Source organism: Cololabis saira, chromosome 17 (assembly GCF_033807715.1).
Source record: "Cololabis saira isolate AMF1-May2022 chromosome 17, fColSai1.1, whole genome shotgun sequence".
Classification (NCBI taxonomy): domain Eukaryota; kingdom Metazoa; phylum Chordata; class Actinopteri; order Beloniformes; family Belonidae; genus Cololabis; species Cololabis saira.
Window position 1 is genome coordinate 13,863,755 of NC_084603.1, and position 25,704 is coordinate 13,889,458.

Sequence of the window (25,704 nt, forward strand, 5' to 3'; positions counted from 1 at the left end):
ATTTTCCGTTGGAGGTTTCAGAGCGCCAGACAGTTCTGCTCCGCGAGAAAAATACATCATAAACATCCTTAAACTGGTGGGATTTATACACTTATAAGTTAAAGGATCGAGGACGCGAAGTGAACACCGTTATTAGGTAAGTGTTTTGGGGCTAAAGTTGGAAGTTTGGGGGCACTTCTCCGCTATTTCCGATCGTTTCAGGATTTAAACCGTTTCAGCTGCCGTCTGATTAAATTTTTATTTTTGTTATCGATTCTGACTGGTGGATGTTCGGTTCTTAGGCTCGTCTTGGGTCTGTCTGCGGACCTCGAGTCTCTGCAGTCATGTCTTCGTCCATGAATGGAGGAAAACGGGAGGAAAAAGGCAAGAACATCCAGGTCGTCGTCAGATGCAGGTAAGGAAAATATCTGCCTTTAATCTGCTTTTTTGGTGTTTAAATCTGTAAATCTGCGATTTTATGTCTCTATAACATTAATAAGGTCCATCAGAACCACGGCAGGGTCTTTAAAACTAAGATTAATGGGCTCAAAATCAGCTGCCTTAATGTTGATTGATAATGTTTTTACAGCTAAATTTACTTTTACAGGCTATTTATTGATCTTACTACTACTTGAGATTTGCACAAATTTTATATTTACATATTTACATTGATCTGAGATGATTCTTTTTTCAACTTTATGTTTATTGAGCAACATTTTCATACATTACACATGTTCCATGTACACACCAGGATCAACATAGTACAACAAATCAGCCTCTAATCTGCCTTTTGTTGTTTAAATCTACGATTTTATGTCTCTATAACATTAATAAGGTCCTTCAGAACCACGTCAGGGTCTTTAAAACTCAGACAAATGGGCTCAAAATCAGCTGTTCAATCTGGTTCATTTGCCATAATGTTGATGGACTTGACTGAAAACTGTGTTTTTACAGATGAATATACTTATGATCTTACTACTACTTGAGATTTGCACACATTTTATATTTACATATTTACATTGATCTGAGATTATTTTTTTTTCAACTTTGTTTATTGAGCAACATTTTCATATATCACACATGTTCCAGATGTTACACAATCTCTTTTTTCCTTTTATATTCTACTAAAAGAAAAGGAAATTATAGCAGCAATACTAAAAACAACAAGATATAAAATAAACCATTCTTTTCCACAAACAGCCAGTTTGTGTGTTTTGTAATACCATTAGTTACCCAATAAAAAACAAAACAATTAGATGAACAAGCCCAACAGGCTATAAAAAGGTATCGTATACACACCAGGATCAACATAGTACAACAAATCAGCCTCTAATCTGCCTTTTTGTTGTTTAACTCTGTAAGTCTGCGATTTTATGTCTCTATAATATTAAAAAAGGTCCGTCAGAACCACGTCAGGGTGTTTAAAACTAAGATAATTGGCTCAAAATCAGCTGTTTAACATGGTTCAAATCTATGTGCCATAATGTTGATGCACTCGTACCTGTCTGTTTTTACAGCTGAATGTACTTTTACAGGACATTTATTGTTATTTATTGATCGTACTCTATTTGACATTTGGATTAATTTTATATTTACATTGATCTGAGATACATTTTTTTCCCCACTACTTCAGACCAAGGTCCCCATCGGTCTGTAAATTTTGCATTTTGCAGTCTCAGTATAAATATTATTTATTCCATTGTATAAATTCTTTTAACTACTGACTGAAATGTTGGCGAGATCTGAGATGATTAACCCTCATTAAGACTTCCTGACCCATCAGGAAGTTAAAGGAGTCGGAATGTTGTCATATATCACCCCCAGAGTTATATACCAGTGTTTAACTGGATCTTTTAAACCGGCTCCTGAAACCAGGATTTAAACATGTTCTGAAACTTTGTTGTATTTGAGAGAATGAAAATTAGGGCCGTTTCATTGTGTTTCTGATGGCTGGACCTCATTGGATCAGGTTCAATTGAGACCCGGACTAGATTATGCCATGACAGAATATATTAGTCTTTCTTCAGCTAGACTAATTTAGTTGTTTTTTTTTAGAAAACCACTACCTGTATCTCAGACGTTATTTGATCCAGGATTGGACCGGCAAGTTGTTGTGGTTTTTGAACTGGACCAGGTTTAAGGTGTCCTAATGGTCCGTTAACCCCCCGGTGATTCTGACACTAATGTCGGTGTCGTGGCCAGGTTTCAGTACTGGTACCAGCGTCCTATTATGCGTTAAAGGTTTAGGATTTAAGCGTTGTTGTAATTATATCTTCCTTTTCCTAAACTGCTTATTGTGTGAAGACCAAATGGTTTCATCACATCCGGACACACAGAAAATTTTATTTCCATCATCTTTTGCTTTACGTTTGCTGGAGGCAAAAATAGAGAAGTGCGGTAGAGATGTGAAGTTGATGATTGTTGCACGAATGCAGACATGAACGTAACAGAACCACGGCCTCAAATGAATATTTAGATGCATCAAAGTTGTGATTTTTGGTGTTCTGATTTGTGGCATCAGATAATATTATTATTATTATTATTATTATTATTATTGGTGCAAGTTTCAGGTCCATCAGAACTAAACCACCACAGTTTTTTCCCTCAGGCCACCACCCTCTTAAATAAAGGTATCTCAGCCTCCCGCTTCTAAAAGACAATTAAAGAACACTTAATTATAATTTTCATTCCTGCCATCCTGTAAATACTTCTGGTCATCGTACATACTTCCATGCATATTATATATATTTTTTTACTTACTTATTATATTTCTTTCTATTTTTATTTCCATTTTTTTACTTTATTGCTCAGTTGTGCTGTTTTTTTACCAGGTAAAATTTCCTGTGTACATTGTACATTTGGCGAAAATAAAGTGATTTTTCTGATTCTGTATTGTGGTTATAAGATACTAAAATGTGGCAAAGTTCTCCGGACAAACCTTCAAAGCTGTCAACTTTGTTAAACTGCTTAAACACTTTTCGTCCATCTGGATAAAAATTACAAACATTAAAACTTGCAGACATCAATCAAATCTCTGACTTAAATGATTGTTTTTGAATGTCTTTTGTTGTTGTTGGGGTTTTTTTTTTGGCTTTGACATTAAAATCTTGGAATAATTTTGACCGGTAAGTCGTACAAAACATTACTTTGGGCATTCTTTTAGTGTTGTTTTGTTGTTGAACAACACAATCGTTGTTCAAAAGAACCAGAAGTTGCTGGAAAGTGCTGTTTTTTTTTTTTTTTTTTTTTTTAATTTTTTTAATTTGTATTCATTCATTTATTTTCTTAGGAAAAAAAGCTCCAATAATAAAATGGTAAATTAATCTTGAAGGGCGTTCTTATGTCTGAGGATACTTGGATGATTATACATGATAACAAGACTGTGGAGTCTTACTAAAAAAAAAAAAAACTAACACTTTTTAAGTATTCACGTTTTTTAGTTGTTTTATTTTTTCAATTTTCTTTTATTTTTTAAGGGAGGACAGAAAAAATGAAAACAAGAAAAAAAAAACAGAAACAAAACAAACAATAGCAACAAAAAATGCCCACAATTACATCAGATCAGTCCTTGGTCACAGTTGATCCTTTGTGGATGTTATGTAAGCGTGCCAAGGCATCACGTTTGATATTTGGAAGCTGTAATTGTGTTTTTAAATGGTAACTGTACCAAAACATGTCTATTATGGGTGAACTTTAATGTTTTAAGGATAAATGTGGCCTCTTCATCACAGTAACTCTTCAGCTTTTCCTCTTTTCAGTCTCCATTAAACATGTTTTACAAAGTTTGAGTCCTTGTTTGTCCCATCGGTTACACCTGATGCCGAATCACCTGTTTTCACTTTTTCCAGGATTTAAAGTCAAAAGTTAGAGAATCTCAAGGCCTTAAAAATGCTGTTTTTCTTCACGTTGAGCAAATTCAAACCAGAACTCTTGTGTTTTCCAGACCTTTCAACACGGTGGAGCGCAAGTCGTCCTACGGGGTCATCGACTGCGATCAGAACAGGAAGGAGGTGACCGTGAGGACGGGAGGCCTTAACGACAAGGCGGCTCGGAAGACCTACACGTTTGACATGGTGGGTCGGCGTATCGCAGCTGAAGGGTTTATTCTTCAATTTAACCATGAAAAGGGCCGTTTGTTAAAGCTGAAGTCGTCGTTAAGTCTTTTTATGGGAACCAGAGTAACGTGACCAGTTAGTTTTAACATCAAGAGATGTGTCCTCTTCCAGGAGCAACAGCTAACCCAGTGGTGGGCAAACTTTTTGATTCACGGGCCACAATGCGTTCTAAAATTTGACAGAGGGGCCAGGAGCGTTTGGGCTGGATACACTAAAGCATTGCATGTAGTGTGTGCAAACCTAATAGCACCGTAAAAACACACAAAAAATGTACAACCCCATTTATTAACAGATTTGCACTGAGGACTGTCTTTCAAATATGCAAAATAGCCGTTATTAGTTAAGTTTGTCTCAAGGAATATGCAACATATGGTGTCTACACACTACTTTGCACAATACTGGAAGGAAGACAATGTAAATGGATTAAAATAGCGTAGTGTACGCATTTGGATTTATCCAACCTGGAGATTACTTCTGTTTTTAATACGTTTCAATCGAAGGCAGAGTTAAAGAAATCTACATTTATTAAAAAATTAATGGAATCACTTTCAACATTCAAAACATATTATTACTCAACAAAATACTCAAGCTCAATTGTGTAATTGTGTTAAACCCCGCAAAATCATGGATGGATTATTTTGACCGCACGTTCTCTGAGTCACTATTTTGCGCAATTTTTTTTTTTACAGAAGGGCTCGAATGGCGACATTAAATTAAATACGCGCCACTCCAACAATGGTCATTGCGTTTGAGTGTGCATGCGCCATCTATTGGGGAAACGTGGGCATTGCAGGGAAAGGTGGAAAATGAACAAGGTTTTTATTATAATTTGGACGAGTCCGGCGAGCCGGATTAAAAAGCCTAACGGGCCTAATGTGGCCCGGGGGCCGTAGTTTGTCCATGTCTGAGCTAACCTCTTCTCTCTTCTGTCCTCAGGTGTTCGCTCCGGCCGCCAAGCAGATCGACGTCTACCGCAGCGTCGTCTGTCCCATCCTGGACGAGGTCATCATGGGCTACAACTGCACTGTGTTTGCGTGAGTGGCCTGCAGGCCGACCTCCCGTCATCTCCCAGCTGCATTTCTGATGTTAGGAGTATTAATGTTGAGTAACTCGTGTGTTCAGTTACGGTCAGACTGGAACTGGGAAGACGTTCACCATGGAAGGAGAGAGGAGCCCCAACGAGCAGTTCACCTGGGAGGAGGTGGGTTCGGTCTGGAGACGCTTAGGCATCTGCTTTCACCAGGGCTGGGGATAAACGAATATTTTTTTAAATGATTAATCGGGCAATTATTTTAGCGATTAGTCAACTAATCTAATGAGTAATCTGACAATTATTCTAACGATTATTTTTCTGTTGTTCGATTAATAAAAACTATAATGTATCAAATGAATATAATAAATCTTTAATAATACAGTTTATTCAACACAGTTTTGCAAAAATAAGCAAAATAAAAGTAAGGCATAAAATTATATGAAATAAAAAGCCTGTTTACTCTGACTGTCCAACAAAATACTGACTGCATATATTCAAATTTGTTAAAAATAACACATTAAAAATAACATATTTGGATAAAACACCACTGTTTCACACTAGATTACATATTTTTATTACATAAGAAAGTCTAATCACAAAAGGAACTACAAAAAAAACCAACTGGTTTTTGGTGGGAACCATTTTCTTAGCTTCTGCTAACCGATTTAAAAATAAATAAATAAAATAAAAAAACTTTTATTCTGGAGTTATGACCAGAAAACATCAAATGTAGGAGCTGATGCAGACCATAATTTGATCATGTGATGTTTGTTTTTACAATTATTTAGCTTATTATATTTTGCAATTATTATTGTTCTGCCCACAAGAGGGCAGGGCTCCAACATGCTGGTGTGCTGGCTGGTTTCAACTCCAAAAAGGTGTTTAGGACTAAATTTAAACTATTCACATACTTTTGAGGACTTACAGGTGTTTTGGGGCTTATTGCAGAACTTTGTTGGGCTGTGAGGAGGTCAGTTTGTTTTGGGGACCCACGTCTGCGTGATGACGTGACGACGACAAAATATGACGTTGACGATATTTTGAAGTCGATACATTGCTGCAGGCCTACCATTTACTGAGGTCCTCACACTTGCTGATGATCCGTTCATCAAGTAGAGATGATGAGCAGCTCCCTGACCCTGGTATAACAGAACAAACTCATAGCGTCACGATGAGAAATGACAGCAGAATTTACACTGACAGTCAGTACCTCGAGTAACTCGATTACAAAAAATGATGGATGAATTTCCTCTGCCTCGAAGCCTCGTTTAAATAAAAAATGAATGTAAACTTCCTAGTCCCGGCCCGGGACTGACAACAGTGACGGCGCCAATGAGAAAATGCAGCAAAGCAAAAGTAATAAGAGGAAGAGAAAGAAGATGTCGAAGGTGTGGGATTATTTCAAATTAAAAATAAATAAAAAAAGCCTCGGTCCACATGGTGTAAGACTCTTGTTCCGAGTCCCGGTCCACAGCCAAGCATTTCTGTTGAAACGTGTTGGTTCTGAATGTGAAGTTGCACAATTTAAAAGCAGTGTTTAAGAATATTTTTTGCTTTTGATACTTGGAAAATATATCAATTTATGTTTCGGGAAATGTTAAGTTTAAGATAATTGTATTTATTATTGGAAAATTTAACAAACGGTTTACTAGTTTGCATAATATGTAAATAAATGTAAATTATTCTCATAAAAGAAACAAATTGATTAATTTTTTTTGATTAAGTGATCTGTCTTGTTTTCTATTGTATATTTATAATTGGGCTTTAAGACAAAGTAATTTTTATCAGATTAATGGGTGGAATATTTAATAGAATAATCGATCACCAAAATACTCGGCGGCTGCAGCCCTAGTCTGTAAGTAAACGAGGTTCTGCAGTGAACGCGGCTGGTTTAAGTTCCTGTGTTCTGTTGTAGGACCCTCTGGCCGGCATCATCCCACGAACGCTGCACCAGATCTTCGAGAAGCTCTCCGAGAACGGGACCGAGTTCTCGGTGAAGGTGTCGCTGCTGGAGATCTACAACGAGGAGCTGTTCGACCTGCTCAGCCCCTCGGAGGACGTCAACGAGCGGCTGCAGCTCTTCGACGACCCGCGCAACAAGGTTGGTGTCTGACGCTGGTTCAGATGAAAGTACTGACCCCCCAAACCCCCCAGTGGTTCTGACCCCTGTGTTGTTGCCGCAGCGTGCCGTGGTGGTCAAGGGCCTGGAGGAGGTGACGGTCCACAACAAAGATGAAGTCTATCAGATCCTGGAGCGAGGCTCTGCCAAGAGGAGGACGGCGTCCACGCTGATGAACGCATACTCCAGGTACCGCCGAGGAACCGCCGCGCCGCGGGGGCCGTCGGCCCGGGTGTGCTGAGTGCTGACCCGGTTCTGTTGTGTCTGCAGCCGCTCCCACTCCGTGTTCTCCGTCACCATCCACATGAAGGAGATCACCCTGGACGGGGAGGAGCTGGTGAAGATCGGCAAACTCAACCTGGTAAATGACCCTTAATGTCAAACGGGCTCACGCTGGGAGGCTTCAGCTCAGACGGAGATGTGGCGTCTCATTGGCCACGGTTGCATGATGTTTTTTAATTTGGAATTAATTATTTTGAATTAAATAATTGAGAATTAAACTATTTTCCTTCGAGTTTACATGGAAATAGTAATTCCGAATTGAAGTTTATATGGAAAACACGTTTGATCAGCTTTATCCAATTCCTATTAAGGTTTGGGGGTTGGGAAGGTTCTGATTGGATAGGGGGGCGGCCGTCTTTAAGTCTACCGCAAGAAAACAAACTTACTCGATTAGCAACAACATGGAAAGCCACATTATTAGCATCCTTTTTGGATTTGTTTTGATTTTATTTTTGTAGCAGCAGCACGACAACATCATGTCGATGATTTTCTTTCGTGTGCTGAGGAGGAGGAAGATAGAAGACCTTGCTTTGGCACGACCAGCGTTTACTGCGTGCTGCCATCTTTAAACTTTGTTTCCAAAACAAGCCCAGCGCGGAATATAAGCGTCATGGAGACAGACGGGCGAGGGAACGAGCAGCGCAGAAAGATCGGAATTAATTTAAAGAGGAATGAGTGTATACATGATCACGGAATTATTCTATTAGGATTTAAAATGGGAATAAACCAGCCACTTACTTCGGAATTAAGTTTAATTCGGAATTACCATTTTCATTCGGAATTAGGTGTTTACATGGTAATTTTTACTCATTTTAAATCTGATTTAATTTTATTTCTGAATTAAAGAGGAATTAAACTTCCCATGTAAACGCACTGATTGGTTTAGGGGGGTTCTTGCTTCTGCAGGACCGGGACGACTGAGTCCAGGTATTCTTCAGGTATACTTCAGGTTAAGGGCCAACCAGCCAGCAGGTGTGAAGTTGTAACTTTTAAATCTACCGTTTGGTAGCTAAGACTAGATCGGATCAGTGTTGATCCTGGATATTGTCATCTGTAACCATGACAACGGTAAGATAAAGCTTCTGTAAACCTCACCCCTAATTTATTCTCATTACCAACCGGATCTATTTTTTAGATTTTCTACATTTCCCTTGATTGACACATTTAGGTCTCTTTATTTATTTATTTATTTAGTCTTTATTTATCCAGGAAATGTCCCAATGAAATACAAGATCTCTTCTTGGGGAGTCCTGGTCAAGACGGCACACATACGTTTCATATATTAGACAATAAAACATACATATATACAATGAAGGCATAAAATCAACAGTAAAGGACGATCTTAAATGAACATTGATTTAAAAACAGCTACATGTTTTCTTGAAGGGCGGATTTTGAAATGAACACATTTATGGTGGGGGGGCTGTGGGTTAATTTTATCTCATTCCGTAATGAAGGGGCATTAAAAGAAGAATGAGGTTTGACCCAGATCTGACTGCATCCGGGGACATTTGAAAGCCTCCCAATTACCAGATAAGAACAAGTCTCTTTCTGGCTTCCAATGAAAAACAATTTTTCAGACGAAAGAAAAAATCCAGTTTCGGCAGCAGTCTGTCTTGTCATCAAGCCATATACCCAAATATTTGTAGTAACTCGTTCCAGACCCGTACCATCTAATGTCGAGATCCTAGGGACAACTACAATAAGGCGAGAGCAAGTGAAGGTCATAAATTTGGTCTACTTTGAATTTAAAAGTAATTGTAACTCCAGCAGGGAGCACTGCAGTGTTTTCACACAGGCAGTCCCCACTGTAAAACTGCCACTGATTGTCCTCAAGGGCAACGGTAAAGTAGGGGGCGGGGCTTAACCGGCGGGGTTTGGTTTGTCTGCAACTCCTGTAAAAAAAAAAAAAACAACCTTGACCTCTGCAGGTGGATCTCGCCGGCAGCGAGAACATCGGGCGCTCAGGGGCCGTAGATAAACGGGCTCGTGAGGCGGGAAACATCAACCAGTCCCTGCTGACGCTGGGCCGAGTGATCACCGCCCTGGTGGAGAAGAGGCCTCACGTCCCGTACAGGTCAGTCTTCGTTCCTCGGACCTCCTGATGGAGCATCAGCCGGCCGCCTTATGTATGATTTTTTTGTTTACTGACCTCGAACCAGTTTTATGAGGTATGCTGCTCTCAGAGATTTGGTAGCGACGAAGCCGATTGATTGATGGTCGGACCATTCAGACACGTCAAAGTCGGTCCTCGGTTGGATACGGGTTGCTACGCCAGACATCGTCACATAACTAATTATGTAGCGCTGCAAGCAACCATCATCCAACATCTAGTCAACGTTACCTTTCTGTTAGAGGTCAACGTCAGGTTTTTAGATTAAATCCAATTTTCAAATGTTGGAATACAATGTTGTTCCAACCTCACACTAACTTCAGGTGTCTGCTATCACTGGCAACGATGAACCAATCAGAGAACAGGACTCTTACCACCTCCACTTTTTATTGGTGGATTCGTGGAAGACGAATTATTTAAAATGTGAAAGTATTTTTCTGTTTTAGTTACAAATGAATGATATTCTGAATTATTGTGAACGAGTTGAATAAAGTTACCAGACTAAAAAACAGAATCACAGGAGCGCTGCTGGTGTCCCCACAACCACCGGTGCTCTTGCAATGGGTGCAACAGTAATCTCAAAAGGAAAAAATGCAGGCACTCTGGTGGCTTGAAAAAATTAAAAAAACCTTTATTTGACTGGGTTACATACTAAAAAGACACCAACGCGTGTCGGCTTGCGCCTTCCTCAGGGTGTATGGAGACAAGAGACAATCAAACAAAATTAAATAGAATTCAGTTCAGCTGTGGCTCCTCAGGTCTCTGCAATGCTCCTCCAGGCCTGAAGGAGGCGCCGGCAGGAGCACCCAGATATTCTGCTTCCTGAACAATCAAAAAAAGGAAAATTAAATTGACTGTTGAAAAGTAACACTTTTCAACAGTGAGTTGCATAATAAAATCACTGGGGGGCATAAGGTCATCAGGTCTTGACCCCAGATAGTGTTTCAAGGCTTCCAGCCCTTCCTCATGGACAATGTTACTGTATAGGGATTCTACATTCAACGGACATGCAGCAACGTTTTAAACAGAGGGGGTATAAATCTGAGCTCCTGACTCAGGCTCATAACAGAGCTTCATCACTGGAGAGAGGGGATCTACTCACCCCTAAACCTAAACAAGAACAAGTTCAGAAACCCTTCTTTGTTACACGCTACAGTAAACAAGCTGTCCAGATCAAACGTATCATAAAAAGAAATTGGGACATAATTGAGAGTGACCCCTCTTTAAAAGGGGTTTTCCCTGAACCGCCAGGTATCAGCTTCAGAAGGGCCCCCACCATTAAAGATAAACTGGTGAGGAGTTACCTTCCTGCTCACAAACCAGACACCTGGCTGCGTCGACCGAAGGGAAATTTTCGGTGTGGTAACTGTAGATGCTGTGACAACATGGTCAAAACGGATACTTTCATGGATGTTTTTAGCAACAAGTTGTATTTTATCTCCAGTTTCATAAATTGCAACACTACTCATGTTGTATACCGACTGGAATGCATCTGTGGTTGTTTTTATGTACCGGGTAGGCCTTACTAAAAGGAGATTGAGGGACAGGGTGGCTGAACATAAATATGCCATTCGTACCAAAAATGTGAACTACCCAATGGCCAAACACTATATGGAGGCACAACACACAGATGACTCTTCTCTACGAGTCTCAGGGATTGAGGTGATCAGTGTCGATGCAAGGGGTGGGGACAGAGTCAGGCGCCTCAAGCAGAGAGAGGCTTATTGGATTCATATCCTGAAGGCCACCAGCTTCCCTGGCCTCAATGAGGATTTTGACCTTTCATCCTTTCTATGATTTAGTAATTTTTGTTGTATAATTATCAGTCTTCTTCTTTTGGGTTTCTTTGTTTGCATTTATATTTATATTCACATTGCTCTTTGTTTTGTCATGACTTTTCAGGCCATTGTGTGACTCACTGTCATGTTTTGTTTAAAGGAGGGGAGATTTTCTCTATATATTTAGCTTTATTATTCTTTGCATGGTCTTCATTTTGGTACTCATGATTCACGTTATACTGCTACTCTGTGTTACTTTTCAACAGTCAATTTAATTTTCCTTTTTTTGATTGTTCAGGAAGCAGAATATCTGGGTGCTCCTGCCGGCGCCTCCTTCAGGCCTGGAGGAGCATTGCAGAGACCTGAGGAGCCACAGCTGAACTGAATTCTATTTAATTTTGTTTGATTGTCTCTTGTCTCCATACACCCTGAGGAAGGCGCAAGCCGACACGCGTTGGTGTCTTTTTAGTATGTAACCCAGTCAAATAAAGGTTTTTAAATTTTTTCAAGCCACCAGAGTGCCTGCATTTTTTCCTTTTGAGATTAAAGTTACCAGACTGTTTTGTTTCGCTTTATGTTTTATCATGCGCCTTATGTATGAAAATAGATCTGTTCATGGATATTGTGTCTGATTATGAAATGACTGACTATGACTATGAAATGTGTTCTTGCTGATTTGTAATGTAAATGAATTCGTCTGCACTGGGGCTTGTAGTTTATGACAGTTGCAGGTAACCTGCAGCAGCATTAGGGGTTAACTATTGTTAACTGTTGTTCCGCAGGGAGTCGAAGCTGACCAGGATCCTCCAGGACTCCCTGGGGGGACGTACGAAAACATCCATCATCGCCACGGTGTCTCCGTCCTCCAGCAACCTGGAGGTACGTCCTGGATGTTCCCCCGGCCTCCCAGACCCCCCCCTGCTCTGAACTAAACCAGCCTGTGTTTGTCTGCAGGAGACTCTGAGCACGCTGGAGTACGCCAGCAGAGCCAAGAACATCATGAACAAACCGGAGGTCAACCAGAAACTCACCAAGAGAACCCTCATCAAGGTACGAGAGCCCCGGCTAACAGGAACGTCCTGAAACCTGCAGGTCGACTAATGTTGCCCTGTCTTATCGTCCGCTCAGGAATACACGGAGGACATCGAGCGTCTGAAACGGGACCTGGCCGCCTCGCGGGAGAAGAACGGCATCTACCTGTCGTCAGAAAACTACGAGTGAGTCAGATCCATCTGAGTGACTCGAACCCGATGGGGTTGCATTTGAACCACAATCACCCTGAAAACCACCTCAGAGAACCAGAACCACCTCAAACACAACCAGAACCATCTGGCTGAAGCAGGTGTTGTGCCAAAAAGTGATTGCCTGCCAGAATCTGATTTCTCCCCTGAAAATGGGTCTTTTTACCTGCCAAAAATTGATTGAAGGCCAAATACAGTTAATGAAAGGTTGTTTCTACCTAAATATGATTTGATCTCATTCTTGAGCTTTATAATATAAACACTAGAGCTCACAGGATTGCTTTTAACTCTTTTAAAGGACCATTACAACATAAAATAGGCATTTTCACCTGCCAAAAATTGATTGAAGGCCAAATACAGTTAATGGAAAGTTGTTTCTGCCTAAATATGACTTGATCTCATTCTTGATCTTCATAATCTGAAAATCTGACGTTTTTTAGCGCTGTCGCTCAACGGGCTGCTGTGCGCGCTCCCGTGGCCAGAAATCAGATTCTGGCAGGCAATCACTTTTTGGCACGACACAGGCGTTCCTGACTGGAGTGTTTGTGTTTCAGGAGCATGATGCTGCAGATCACCTCTCAGGAGGGGCAGGTGGGAGAATACGTGGACAAGATCACCATCATGGAAGACGAGATTAAGAAGGTACAACTTCCCTTTGTTGCTAGAAATTACTTCAATCACCCTGCCTTTTATAGAGTTAATTTTAAACTTTTGATGTCCGTTTTTAAAGCTCTTGACGGCCTCACGTCCTTGTATTTATCCAAGCTTTTAACTGTCCATAAATCTTTCTAAAGCGCCGAGGTCAATTAATCAACTTTTGCTGGAAGTCACAAGGTCAAGTTTTATCTTATTAGACAAAAAGTGGAGCGTCAGTGGATCCTACCGGGTCTTGACACTAATGTAGAGGCAGTAATTTATCAGTCATTGTTGCCAGATTGAGCGGATTTCCGACCAATTGTGCTGAGAAATACAGGACTGGGTGGGATGATGAAATTTGGGCTTCTTTTCCTGGAGATATTAACAAAAACATTTCCGTTAAGGCAGAGAAAAGTAGAAACTTACAGAATAAACTCACTGGTATTTTATTTGCTTTAATATACTCAATTTAATTGTAGTCTTTGTTTGAAGGCTGAACTTTTTTTGGCTGTTTTGTGGTGTTGTGAAGCTTCATTTGCTTATGACTGGAAATGTATTACATATTTAATAATTTTCACATAGACTTTTGATTTGAGCATTGACATTGTTACATTGGGTTCAAAGTGTGTGACTGTCTTTTTGGTATTAAATTTTTGTTTGAAAATGGTATTAAGTCATACATTTAACCTGGTCAAACCTGTAGACCTGCTTTTCCTGGTTGTTACAAAATATTTAGGAGAAATTATTAACAAAAAATGTCCCATTATGGCAGAGAAAAGTAGAAACTTGCATAATAAACTCACTGATATTATATTTGCGCTAATCTACTCATTTAATTTGTAGTCTTTGTTTGGAGCCTGAACATTTTTGGCTGTTTAGTGGTGTTGTGAAGCTTCATTTGCTTATGACTTGAAATTTATTACACATTTGATCATTTTAACATAGCATGATTTTGGCATTCACATTGTTACACCGTTATATGGGTTCAAAGTGTGTTTTGGTCTTAAATTTAGTTTGAAAATGGTATTAAAAAGTCTTATTTAACCTGGTCAAACCTGTAGACGGCCTGTCTAAGTGTTGGGTCTGATCGTGTCCGTCCTCCTCCAGGTGACCGAGCTGTTCGTTGACAACAAGGCCCAGCTGGAGCAGTGCACCGTGGTCCTGGAGGAGAAGCAGCAGAGGTACGAGGACTCGAGGGCCGAGGAAGGTTCCTCGGCCTCATCTGCAGGTTATTAACGAGTGTTAAACTCAGAAACTAAACGGGTGTGTGATTTCAGGCTGGAGGAGACGAGCAGAGACCTGCAGCAGACCCAGGAGAAGCTGATGGAGGAGGCCTTCATCAGCTCAGAGCTCAGCTCCACGCAGGAGTCTCTGTACAACACGGCCGGACAGGTACTAACTCCTCTTCCTCCTCCTCGCCGTGGTCACGTCCTCCTCCTGTGTTCTATAAATAACCGTTATTATACTGATTCCTGTGATTTCCTGTTGGCTTTTAGAAGAGGGGAAGTCCGCTGGCAGTTATAACCGGGGATTTTTAAGCTTCTGCTGTTTTTTATCACCCTCCAGCTCCTGAGTGCGGCGGACGCCAGCACCAGCGACGTGTCGGGCCTCCACGCCAAGCTGGACAGGAAGAAGCAGGTCAGTAACCGCAGCACGGCGCGCTCTTGGCTGACCCGGCCGCTTGCTGCATCAGGGTCGGGGAGAACAAACGCTGCAGGGTCACATCTGGTCACATCTGGGTGTTTGCTCTCCCGGGGGAATGGGGGGGGGTCATCAAAGTAAACAGACGGTTTCCTGGAAATAAACAACAATGAAGTTAAATAAACAACATAAAAGTTATCAATGTGGCGCATCTACGGAAGAGTATTAGGGCCAGGCAGGAGAAAAAATATTTGAGAGGGGAAGATTTCTTTTTTTTATTACGCCCTTCGAGAAAAAAGTCAAATTTGTCGAGAATAATGTTGAAATACAATTTCAAGAATAAAGTCGAAATTTCGCCTTTTTTCTCAAGATTTCGACTTTATTCACGAAATTGTACTTCAACATTAATCTCGACATTTCAACTTTTTTCTCGAAGTGCATAATGAAAAAAAAAGAAATGGATTCAGTACAACCAGAACCAGCTCAGGCAGAACCAGCTCAGACAGGGTGAGGGTGTCACGTAGGGCTGGGGATCGATTAAAATGTCAAGAATTGATTCGATTCCGATTCTTAAGATTCAGAATCGATTATCAAGATTTGATTTGATTCGATTCCGATATTGATTTGGGTTAGTGTTATTAAAACTGTTTTTTGAGCTGTTGCATGAATTATATGACTGTAATTATGCAAAATATTACTAATAGTATTATATTGAGATTAAACAGCAAGTATTGGCAGCTAACGATGCTGTAAGGACCAATCACCTCCCAGAATGCTGATAGAACTGCTTTCAGAAACATCGTGGGTCAGAATTACCAAACAGATCCAGGGAGGAAACAGAGACGGATGAAATCGGTTTTATTTTTTCTCACATTCCGTTTTTATTTGTTCCATTTTCGGTCCATTTTGGTTTTTAATTTTTGAGCATTTGGTTTTTAGCATTGTTTGCAAATGTAACCCCAAGGCAGTATATAAAGTAATGAAATATAGACAATGTATGCAATTATAACCTAACACTTTAATGTTTTCATACCTTTAAACATATTTAAAGGCAAAAACATGGCACCAGTTATTCTCGTGTCCAACAAAACATTCCTTTTTGGGGATAAACAAAAAAATAACCAAAAGTTGTAATGTAATGATGAAAAAAAATATATACATAAATAAATAAAATAAAATGAAAAAAAAATAAATCGATCTTTAGACATATGAATCGATTTTTAGGAATTAATATGAGAATCGATTTAGAATTGGGAAATCGATTTTTTTCAACACAGGCCTAGTGTCACGTTGGTTGCTTGGCAACCCCTGTGTTGCAGCATCAGTCCTCGTCTTCTCCTCCTTCACCTTAACTCTAACTAACGATGGCACCTGAACCTGCAGGTGGAGCAACACAACGTGCAGGTTCAGCAGAGCTTCGCCCAGCGGATGGACGGAGCCTTCAGCAGCATGCAGCGCTGCGCCCAGCAGAACCGGGCCAAGCACCACGACATGCTGAGCGGCTACGCCAAGGCCGTCGGTAAGACGCTCCTCCGGTGATGCGCGGCGCAGGTGAGCCTCCACCTGGCGGCGCCATCACATGACTGTGTTTTCCTCCCGTCCAGACGGGCTGCTGGCCGGGAACGAGGCGGCGCTGGACGGAGCCGTGGCCACCGTGGAGTCGTTGGTGGGCGGAGTCGGGTCTCTGGTGGCGGGCGGCGTGGCCCGCTGCAGGGAGAAGGTGCAGCAGCACGAAGCTCTGTGTCTGCAGGACAAGGAGGGTCTGCTGCAGCTGCTGGTGGGTCCTGGACCGGCTCTGGTACCGTCTGGGGGGAAGGGGGGTCAGGATCTCTAACCTGAACTGTGTGTTTGTGTTTGGGTCCAACCAGGAGGAGCACCAGCAGGACATGGAGGAGGTTCTGGCCACTCGCACCCTCATGGGTTTATCAGCTCTCAGCGACATCAGCAGCGCCCTGAAGGCGTCGGTGGAGCAGCAGCGAGCTCTGGCTGACAACGTGAGTCTTTCTTTACTTTAAACCTTTTCTGACCAACCATAGATCAAGCATATTTTTACATTTCTGCATACTATACTGCCATTTTGTGGAGTATTTTTTTTTTGCTATGCATCAATCTTTAATAATCTGGATGTTACAGTCCAAACTAACTAAATAAATTGATTAAAAAGTGCAAATAACTACCAAATAAATTTAAATCATTTTTTAATTTTACACATTTTTCAAAATACAAAAATCCCACAACTAGAAAAAGGAAATAGAAAGGAAACGTAAGCCTTTCAAACCACAGGAAATGTATTTGGAATTAATTCATACTTTAGGTTTTGAGATTAATCATTTTATATATCGCATATTCGTCTGGCGCTGAAATCGGCTCCAAAACTTTTCTCTCAACTCTTCTCTCTTCTTCTAAACCGGTGGAGCTCAAATTCAAACAGACTACCCTTTTTTCCTGACTAAGTTTTATAGACTCGTGTGAAATTATTAACACATTATCACTGGTACATTATTTCACATGTTATTTTCACACTAAACCACCAGAGGGCGCTCTAGGAAGCTCTGTATCTTCTACCTCCGGAGTTGGTGCAGTTGTTTAAAAGTGACACTGAGGATGAAGATTTCTTTGGATTTGAGTTATTTTCAGTGACACGGATGGTTTGATAAACTTCTTAGCATGTTATTTATGCTATAGTTATCTGAATAACTGATTAATGTTATGTTAACATACCAGGCACGTTCTCAGGTGTGTCAGCCTGTTGTTGCCTCTATTTTATTTTTATTTTAAATTGCCTTTCAAGATGACGTGTCTCTTTTCGGTGTTGGATTTTTTTTTAATAATTTTCCCCAAAAAATGCAACTTATACTAACTCCAGTGTGACTTATATATGTTTTTTCCTTCTTTATTATGCATTTTATGGCTGGTGCGACTTGTACTCCGGAGCGACTTATAGTCCGGAAAATACGGTAGTTTCCCAGGGGAATGACGTCACCTCCTTTTTGCGGGAAGTGGCTGGAATAAAATACAACCTGATGATTATGTATGTGTCAACGTAGAACGTGCTGTGACCACGTACCAGATCTATAAATAACCTGCAATGTCAATTATGAAGATTTCCGCAATTTATTGTATTATTATGTGATTTATTTCCAAACGATTTAATGGATTAAAACTCTGGGACACTAAATGCCGGATATGTGCAGGACTGTCTCAGAAAATTAGAATATTGTGATTTTCTGTAATGCAATTACAAAAACAAAAATGTTATACATTCTGGATTCATTACAAATCAACTGAAATATTGCAAGCCTTTTATTATTTTAATATTGCTGATCATGGCTTACAGCTTAAGAAAACTCAAATATCCTATCTCAAAAAATTAGAATATTCTGGGAATCTTAGTCTTAAACTGTGAGCTTTATCACAATATTCTAATTTTCTGAGACAGTCCTGTAGGTGAAACTCTTCCTGTTTAACATGCAGAAAGAATTATTGCTCTGTTTTATTTGGTTGTAATTGTACATTTTGAAAATCAATATGCAAAAGCATCCAGCCGGTCTTAAAGGGTTAATCTCCTGCATCTCCTGGGTGTTTCCCCCCCAGGTGGAGGCCATGAAGGAGGTGGGTGTGTATTTCAGCGGTCTGGTCCAGGAGCTGGCGGCTCTGCGGCAGACGGCCGTCCAGGGCCTGACCGGCCTGCAGGCCGAGCACGACAAGCTGGAGGACGAGATCCGGCGGGCGCAGGACCGGCACGAGACGGTGAGTGGGTTCCTGGGCCGGGTCAGAAAGGGGGTCCTAGACCGGCAGAACCTCTGACCAGCTGATCTTTGATCCACCAGGGGATGAAGCAGACCATCCAGTGTCTGCAGGACCAGCTGAACCTGCTGGGCCTGCAGGTCCAGCAGGACTACACGGACCTGCGCTCGGCCTCCCGGGCCCTGCAGAAACCCGCGCAGAGCCTGCAGGAGAGCCTGAGCAGGTGAGTGGGGGGGAAACCCGGTACCGTTCTCTCCTGGTGCTGCAGTGATGTGATAATTGATGATAACCTTGATTGGAAAACACATATAAACAATATTAAATCTAAATTGTCCAAAACCATTGCAATCCTATACAAGACAAAATAAATTTTTTTATTTTTTTTTCCAACAATATCTTTATTTGTTTTTCAAAAATCTTTCCAATAACACAAAAGTAAGAGTGCTCTTACATAAAAGGAAACATCAAGGGCTGCTGAATTATTGCCCAGCAATTGAATCATGTTTCTTACAACTCAGACATTTATAAGATAACATAAAGCAACACTCAATTTAGGTTTAAATGAGAAAAGGAAAGGGAAAAAGAAAGAAAAAATAAATAAAACCCCAGACAAAACAAAAAAAGTAACAAAAATCAAAACAACAAAGGTTTCTCTGTTTTTGAAAGGTTAGCCCAAAGTATTTCACCATTGTGCTTAATTCAGAAATATAAACTCAAATATACAATTCACACAATAAAGAAATCAAGTATCAAAAAACAAAGGAAATTATTTAAGAACACTGCAGAGGATCACTAGTAGCTACGACTCATCCGCCCCACTTAAATCCACCCTCTCCATAAATTCCATAAAAGGACCCCAAATGTTTTGAAACGATGACAGTTTACCCTTTATAATAAGTGATCTTTTCCATAGGTAATGTTGTAGACAATTCCTTAATCCAGTTATTGAATTTCGGTTTATTTGAACTTTTAAATCAGAAATCCACTTACATACTGTACTGTTCACTCATTGTTCCATACATTACTTACTGTGTGGAGGTATGGGGAAATACTTACCGGTACATAACAAACATTGATCCAATAATTAAATTACAAAAGAGAGCCATAAGAATTGTAAATAATTCAAAATACTGCGACCCAACGAACCCACTCTTCATTAAACTAAATACCTTAAAATTTGTAGATCTAGTTGAGCTAAGTACTTCTCTTATAATGTATAAGGCACAACAACCTACTTCCTTACTGCATTCAGGAAATGTTTTCACCAGAGAAAGTCGGTATGAACTCAGGGGAACTTGTATGTTTAAAAAAATAAAGGTAAGGACAAACTTTAGAAGTAGATGTGTTTTTACTTGTGGAATAGACTCTGTGATGAGCTAAAAATGTGTAGTTCTATCCGCAAATTCAAAAAAAACGTTTAAACTTAGGGCAATTGATAAATATAAACTATGACCAAGAGCAGCTTCTGCTGTAAATCCTCTATATCACATGCTTTTGTTGTAATTGATCTCTGTAATACTTTTTATTTTGATTTGTTGTGATGTATTGTAAAAAAGGGTAGGCATTATGTAAGCTACGGCTTCAGTCTACACCTTTTTTGGTTCATTTATTTATATATCCAGTTTTACTGTGGTGCTTGTTTTGATTGACTAATGGACCAAAATAAAACTAACTAACTGATGTCACCGCTCTCTCCTCCTGCAGCGGCTGCAGCTCGGTGGAGCAGCAGACCTCGGACCGGGCCGACCTCCTCTGCACCACGTCCTCCTCCCTCGCCGCGTCTCTGCGAGACTCGGCCGGCGAGAACCAGCAGGTTCTGGAGGAGATGAGCAGCTACTGCTCCGGCCTGCACAGCTCCGTGTCCGGTACGGGCTGATCACTGTCCCGCCAGCGATCTCCCCGCCGCCCCGTAGGCCTGCGTTAACGTCTGTGTGTGTGTGTGTGTGTGTGTGTGTGTGTGCAGGTCTGGTGGAGCGGGACCTCCAGTGGAGCCAACGGGTCAGGGAACACGCCGACGCCCGGTCCCAGGATCACCTGTCTCTGCTGGAGAACACCTCCACCGAGACCCGGACTCTGTGTCAGGTACAAACACTCGCGCCAGACTTGAGCCGTGCTCAGCTCGGAGGAAACGTAGTTTAAAACGGCTTTAAACAAATGTCATAAAAAACTTTCACACATCAAGAAAAAAAGAAATCTAAGGCAGTGGTTCTCAACCTTTTTGCAAATTAGTGATCCACTCTTTTTTTTTTTTTTTTTTTTTTTTAACAAATCTTTTTATTTGGGTTTTTTTTTCCAGTTCACATATCGAAACAGTAAACATAATTCGATAAACAATTCAAAGTGGCAAAGCGTTTCTGTTGGCAATTGTTGTATAAAGGTGCTACAAGGGTAGTAAACAACAGAAATCCTAACATAAGTCAGAACGGCTTCCAACAATCCGGGTATTATCTGTCAACCCTCCCTACCCACCCACTCTACCCAAATCGAAAATAAAACGAAAGAAATAATGAATAGATAAGTAGCTAAATGAGATGAGAAATAAAATGAAAAATAAGGACAACGGTGAAAACTAAGGAAATTATATTAAAAAAAAAAACAGCCACAACAAAGTGATCCACTCTTAAGGACCCCCATCTGAGGGGTGGGGGGTGAGGGGCGGATCTGAGGGGTGGGGGTGGAATTTGACAGAAACAGCAGAAACTGCCATAGATAGATAGATAGATAGATAGATAGATAGATAGATAGATAGATAGATAGATAGATAGATATACACATTACACAGATAGATAGACAGAGTCTGCTACCTTCAGAACAAGTAGTCTTTTTTTCATACGAGCCGTCGTCGTCTACTTCTTTTCTTCTTCTTTGTGTTACTTTGCTTATTGTGTTCTTCTTTTGTTTTTGTTTTTTAACATTATTGCAATTTCAAGCGCTAACTTGAACTTTGGAAGTTGATGAGCGTTCCCCCAACAGCTTCCTGCAAATATTTCACAATAAAAGCATTTTTAAGAACTCAAGGGTGTATATCCCCACTGAAACTAGGGGGATCTTAATTTGAAAGGGATACAGATCATGTTACATTTGTATCAACAGATTTCTTATTAAAATACAACTGATTACACTTGTAAATAGTAAACGAAAGTCATGCTATCCTCTGTAGTTCAGGTAGATAAAAGTCTCGATCACATTTGAGTAAAATAATGTCAGGGGGGGGTATTTTATTATCACGGACCCCCTGCAGTTACACCACGGACCACTAGGGGTCCACAGACCCCCGGTTGAGAATCACTGTTGGAAGGTCATCCAACAAAAAGCTGCACCAGAACAAATGTCTATTTATCGCCCCTGAGACCTGGATGTTGATCGCGCTTAGATGTGATGGGAATGTTCGGGTCGCCTGCTGAAGGAAGTTCCAGGTGAACCGGTCCACCTGAGAACCCAAATAACCCCCTTTACCTCGATGGTTGCAGAGCGTGGAGACTCACTGCACCGACCAGCTCCGGACGGCCAGGGAACATCTGTCCAGCCGGCAGGAGGAGGCCAAGCAGGCTCTGCTCACGGTGCAGAACCAGACCCGTCTGGACCGGGCTGCCGTGGACCAGCAGCAGGCCGGGCTGGAGGAGAGCATGGAGGCGGGTCAGCGGCTGGTGCAGAACTTCCTGCTGGAGGAGCTGCAGCAGGACAACCCCACCGGTGAGAACCTTGGTGCTCGTTAGCCCCGCCCCCTATGGCCATTAGCCCCGCCCCCTGACATCATTATATATGTTTATATATTTATGTTTATTTGATATGGACATAGCAATTACATTGGACAAACCAGATGCATTGTTTAAGTGTTTTAGCACAAGTGCTAATTCGCAACACTTGTCCATAGGCAGCTTTTGAAAAAAATAGAGAGCAATAAAATATTAAGATGACAAGAATGGGGAAAAAAAAAGAAAATAAATAAAAATAATAAAATAAATAAATGAAAAATGAAAAAAAAAAAACAACAAAACAATTGGAAAGGAAATCAAAGAAATACAAACAATTTTCAATTAGAAACATAAAAAGACAACAAAGCAAGCAGTCAACAAGTTAAGAACTATTCATGTGGACACTGCTGACTAGATTTTAACCACTGTTTGAGTCCTTTGTTAAAAGCTTTTGTATTGGTCTCTAATTTTAACTCAGTGGGTAGAGAGTTCCAAAGTTTTGCCCCCTTTACGGAGAGAGCAAACTGGCAGAAAGAAGTCTTGCATTGTGGGATGAGACAGTCACCACTAGGGCTGGGGATTGATTCAAATGTCAAGAATCGATTCGATTCCGATTCTTAAGATTCAGAATCGATTATCAAGATTCGATTTGATTCCAATATTGATTTGAGTTAATGTTATTAAAACTGTTTTTTGAGCTGTTGCATGAATTATATGACTGTAGTTATGCAAAATATTACTACTAGTATTATATTGAGATTCAACAGCAAGTATTGGCAGCTAATGATGCTGTAAGGACCAATCAGCTCCCAGAATGCTGATAGAACTGCTTTCAGAATCATCATGTGGGTCAGAATTACCAAACAGATCCAGGGAGGAAACAGAGACGGATGAAATCGGTTTTATTTTTTCCCACATTCCGTTTTTATTTGTTCCATTTTTGGTCTATTTTGGTTTTTAATTTTTGAGCATTTGGTTTTAGCATTGTTTGCAAATGTAACCCCAAGACAGTATATAAAGTAATGAAATATAGACAATTTATGCAATTATAACCTAACACTTTAATGTTTTCATACCTTTAAACATATTTAAAGGCAAAAACATGGCACCAGTTATTCTGGTGTCCAACAAAACATTCCTTTTTTGGGGATAAACAAAAAAATAACCAAAAGTTGTAATGTAATGATGAAAAAAAAAATACATAAATAAATAAAATTTAAAAAATAAATAAAAATCGATCTTTAGACATATGAATCGATTTTTAGAAATTAATATGAGAATCGATTTAGAATTGGGAAATCGACACAGGCCTAGTCTCCACTAGTGGATGCTCGTGTGGTCGCTCTGCGAGAGCTGTGACGCCTAATGGCCACGTCAGAGAACAGTGTTGACGCATGATTATTTAAACATTTAAAGAAAAATTTTCAAATACTGAGGTTAATAACATTTTCAAAAGTGAGGAGGTTGTGTTTCCTTAAGATGCGGCAGTGATGCCATTTCATTGGTTTTTGGTCCATGATTTCTATTGCTTGCTTGTATATAGAGACTATAGGTTTCATAGTGGTTGTGGAAGCCTTTGACCATTAACCCCGCCCCCTCCTGGCTGCAGGTACGACGCCGCAGCGCCGCGAGTTCGTCTACCCGCGGGACCTGAGCAAATCCCGGACCCGCGGCGAGCTGCTGGAGACGCTGCGGAGGAAGCAGCAGGAGCTGCGGTCAGCCATGGAGGAAGAGGAGGAGGAGGAAGAGGAGGAGGAGGAGGACAAACGCAGCCAGGTGGACCACGTACGTTCAGGTTCTCCGGAAACCCGTCCTGAGCCACGGTGGCTCCACCTGGACGCCTCCCATGACTGTTTACTTCCTGTGCAGGATTCGCTGGAGGAGATGAGCAACTGCAACGAGAGCGTCGCCACGGAGCCGTCCTTCATCGACGAGAACCTCGTCTTCAACGAGACCAAGAGAGTTCCCTTCTTCAAGGTGAGCTCCAGCAACTTTAGTTTAGTCTTTGGGTCAAACCATCATTTTAGTTTTTATTAGTTTTAGTCGTGTCAAGTATCAGTCAATTAAAAGTCTGAGCATTTTAGTCTTATTTTAGTCAGAATTTTCCAGGACCATTTTAGTCTTGTTTTAGTCAAAGATTGTATTTAGCCAAACCCATTTTACAATTGTAGACTCAAGAATAAATTAATTCCAGATTCAGAAGACTCTCATTTGAGTTTACAACATATTTATTTTTCTGCATTTCTCCCCATGTTTTTCTTTTTCGACGACACATTCGGTTTTCTTTTCCACGTCTATGGAAAAGAAAACCTAAACTTAAAAAATTGAGATTAAACATCTTTGCTAGAACATTTCATCTCGTTTTGGTCAACGAAAATGAAGACACATTTTAGCAGAGTTTTTATTTTGTAATCTACATTTTAGTCTGGTTTTTATTCCTCTACGATATTGCATTATATATTTAATTATCGTTATCGTCCATGATGACCAGCATTTTTGTTGCGTCTCGTCTCGTTTTCCTCAGGTGATAAAGGTTAATTTAGTCATAATTTTCTTTCACAAAACGACTCAAATGCTCCTTCAGAAGTTAAAGGTTGTTGCTTCACTCGTTCTTCTTCACTCTTCACCTCCGCAGCAGAAGAAAGGCGGGAGGAAGGACCCGAAGGCGTCCAGCAGACCCAAGTCTGTAGAGGACGACGCCACGCCGACGCCCCACAGGTCCAGACTGCCGCTGCGCTCCCAGAACTGAGGCACAACACCGGTTTCTTTTTAATGATATTCTTTTAAAGACATTGTTTATTTTCTACTTGTACTGTTTTTGATTTGTGAGTAAAATAAATATTGATTAATCCTTTTCAGCTTCTGGAATAAAATTGTCTAAAATAAGTTATTGAGTGATAGCTGCGGTCCGGTCAGAACCAGCGCCTCAGGACTTCGGGCCTCCCGGTCCAGTCCAGGTCCAGCACCTTCCTTCTCCTCGGTCCTGAAGGCGGCACGTGTTGCTCTAAAACCTTAATTTTACATTAATGCCGCCAACACACTCGAGTAAAAACACAGAGTGGAGCGGCTCGGTTCAGGCTTGGTTCTGGTTGGAAGGATAATCAACCAGAAAAATAAGAGGTATTTATGTCCTTGCTTTAATCTTCAGTGTTAATCTGGGTTTGAGAAAGACAGCGTTAGTCTCTAAACTCAAAGCAAAGCAATAAATGTGTTAATAATCGGAGGCGTGGCCTTCTGATTGACAGGTGGCTTCGCTAAAGGCTAACTGTTATCGCTCCCTTTTTTTATTATCATCATGCTACAAAGTTTAGAATCAGAATCTTTT

At 40.7% G+C, this 25,704-nt stretch overlaps 1 protein-coding gene across 1 annotated transcript; it reads left to right on the plus strand.

The window, feature by feature from the left end:
* On the plus strand, window positions 1-25,233 carry kif11 (kinesin family member 11). The gene is made up of 27 exons (XM_061745763.1): window positions 1-136; window positions 282-394; window positions 3,923-4,052; window positions 5,031-5,128; window positions 5,217-5,295; window positions 7,043-7,228; window positions 7,311-7,435; window positions 7,517-7,607; window positions 9,460-9,605; window positions 12,202-12,298; window positions 12,374-12,469; window positions 12,548-12,636; window positions 13,215-13,302; window positions 14,404-14,477; window positions 14,574-14,688; window positions 14,863-14,934; window positions 16,321-16,456; window positions 16,542-16,714; window positions 16,806-16,931; window positions 18,532-18,687; window positions 18,768-18,907; window positions 20,389-20,549; window positions 20,648-20,766; window positions 22,155-22,377; window positions 23,989-24,164; window positions 24,249-24,356; window positions 25,015-25,233. The coding sequence occupies exons 2-27, from the start codon at window positions 324-326 to the stop codon at window positions 25,126-25,128; spliced, it is 3,189 nt and encodes a 1,062-aa protein (XP_061601747.1). The 5' UTR covers window positions 1-136; window positions 282-323; the 3' UTR covers window positions 25,129-25,233.
* The last annotated feature ends 471 nt before the right edge of the window (window positions 25,234-25,704 follow it).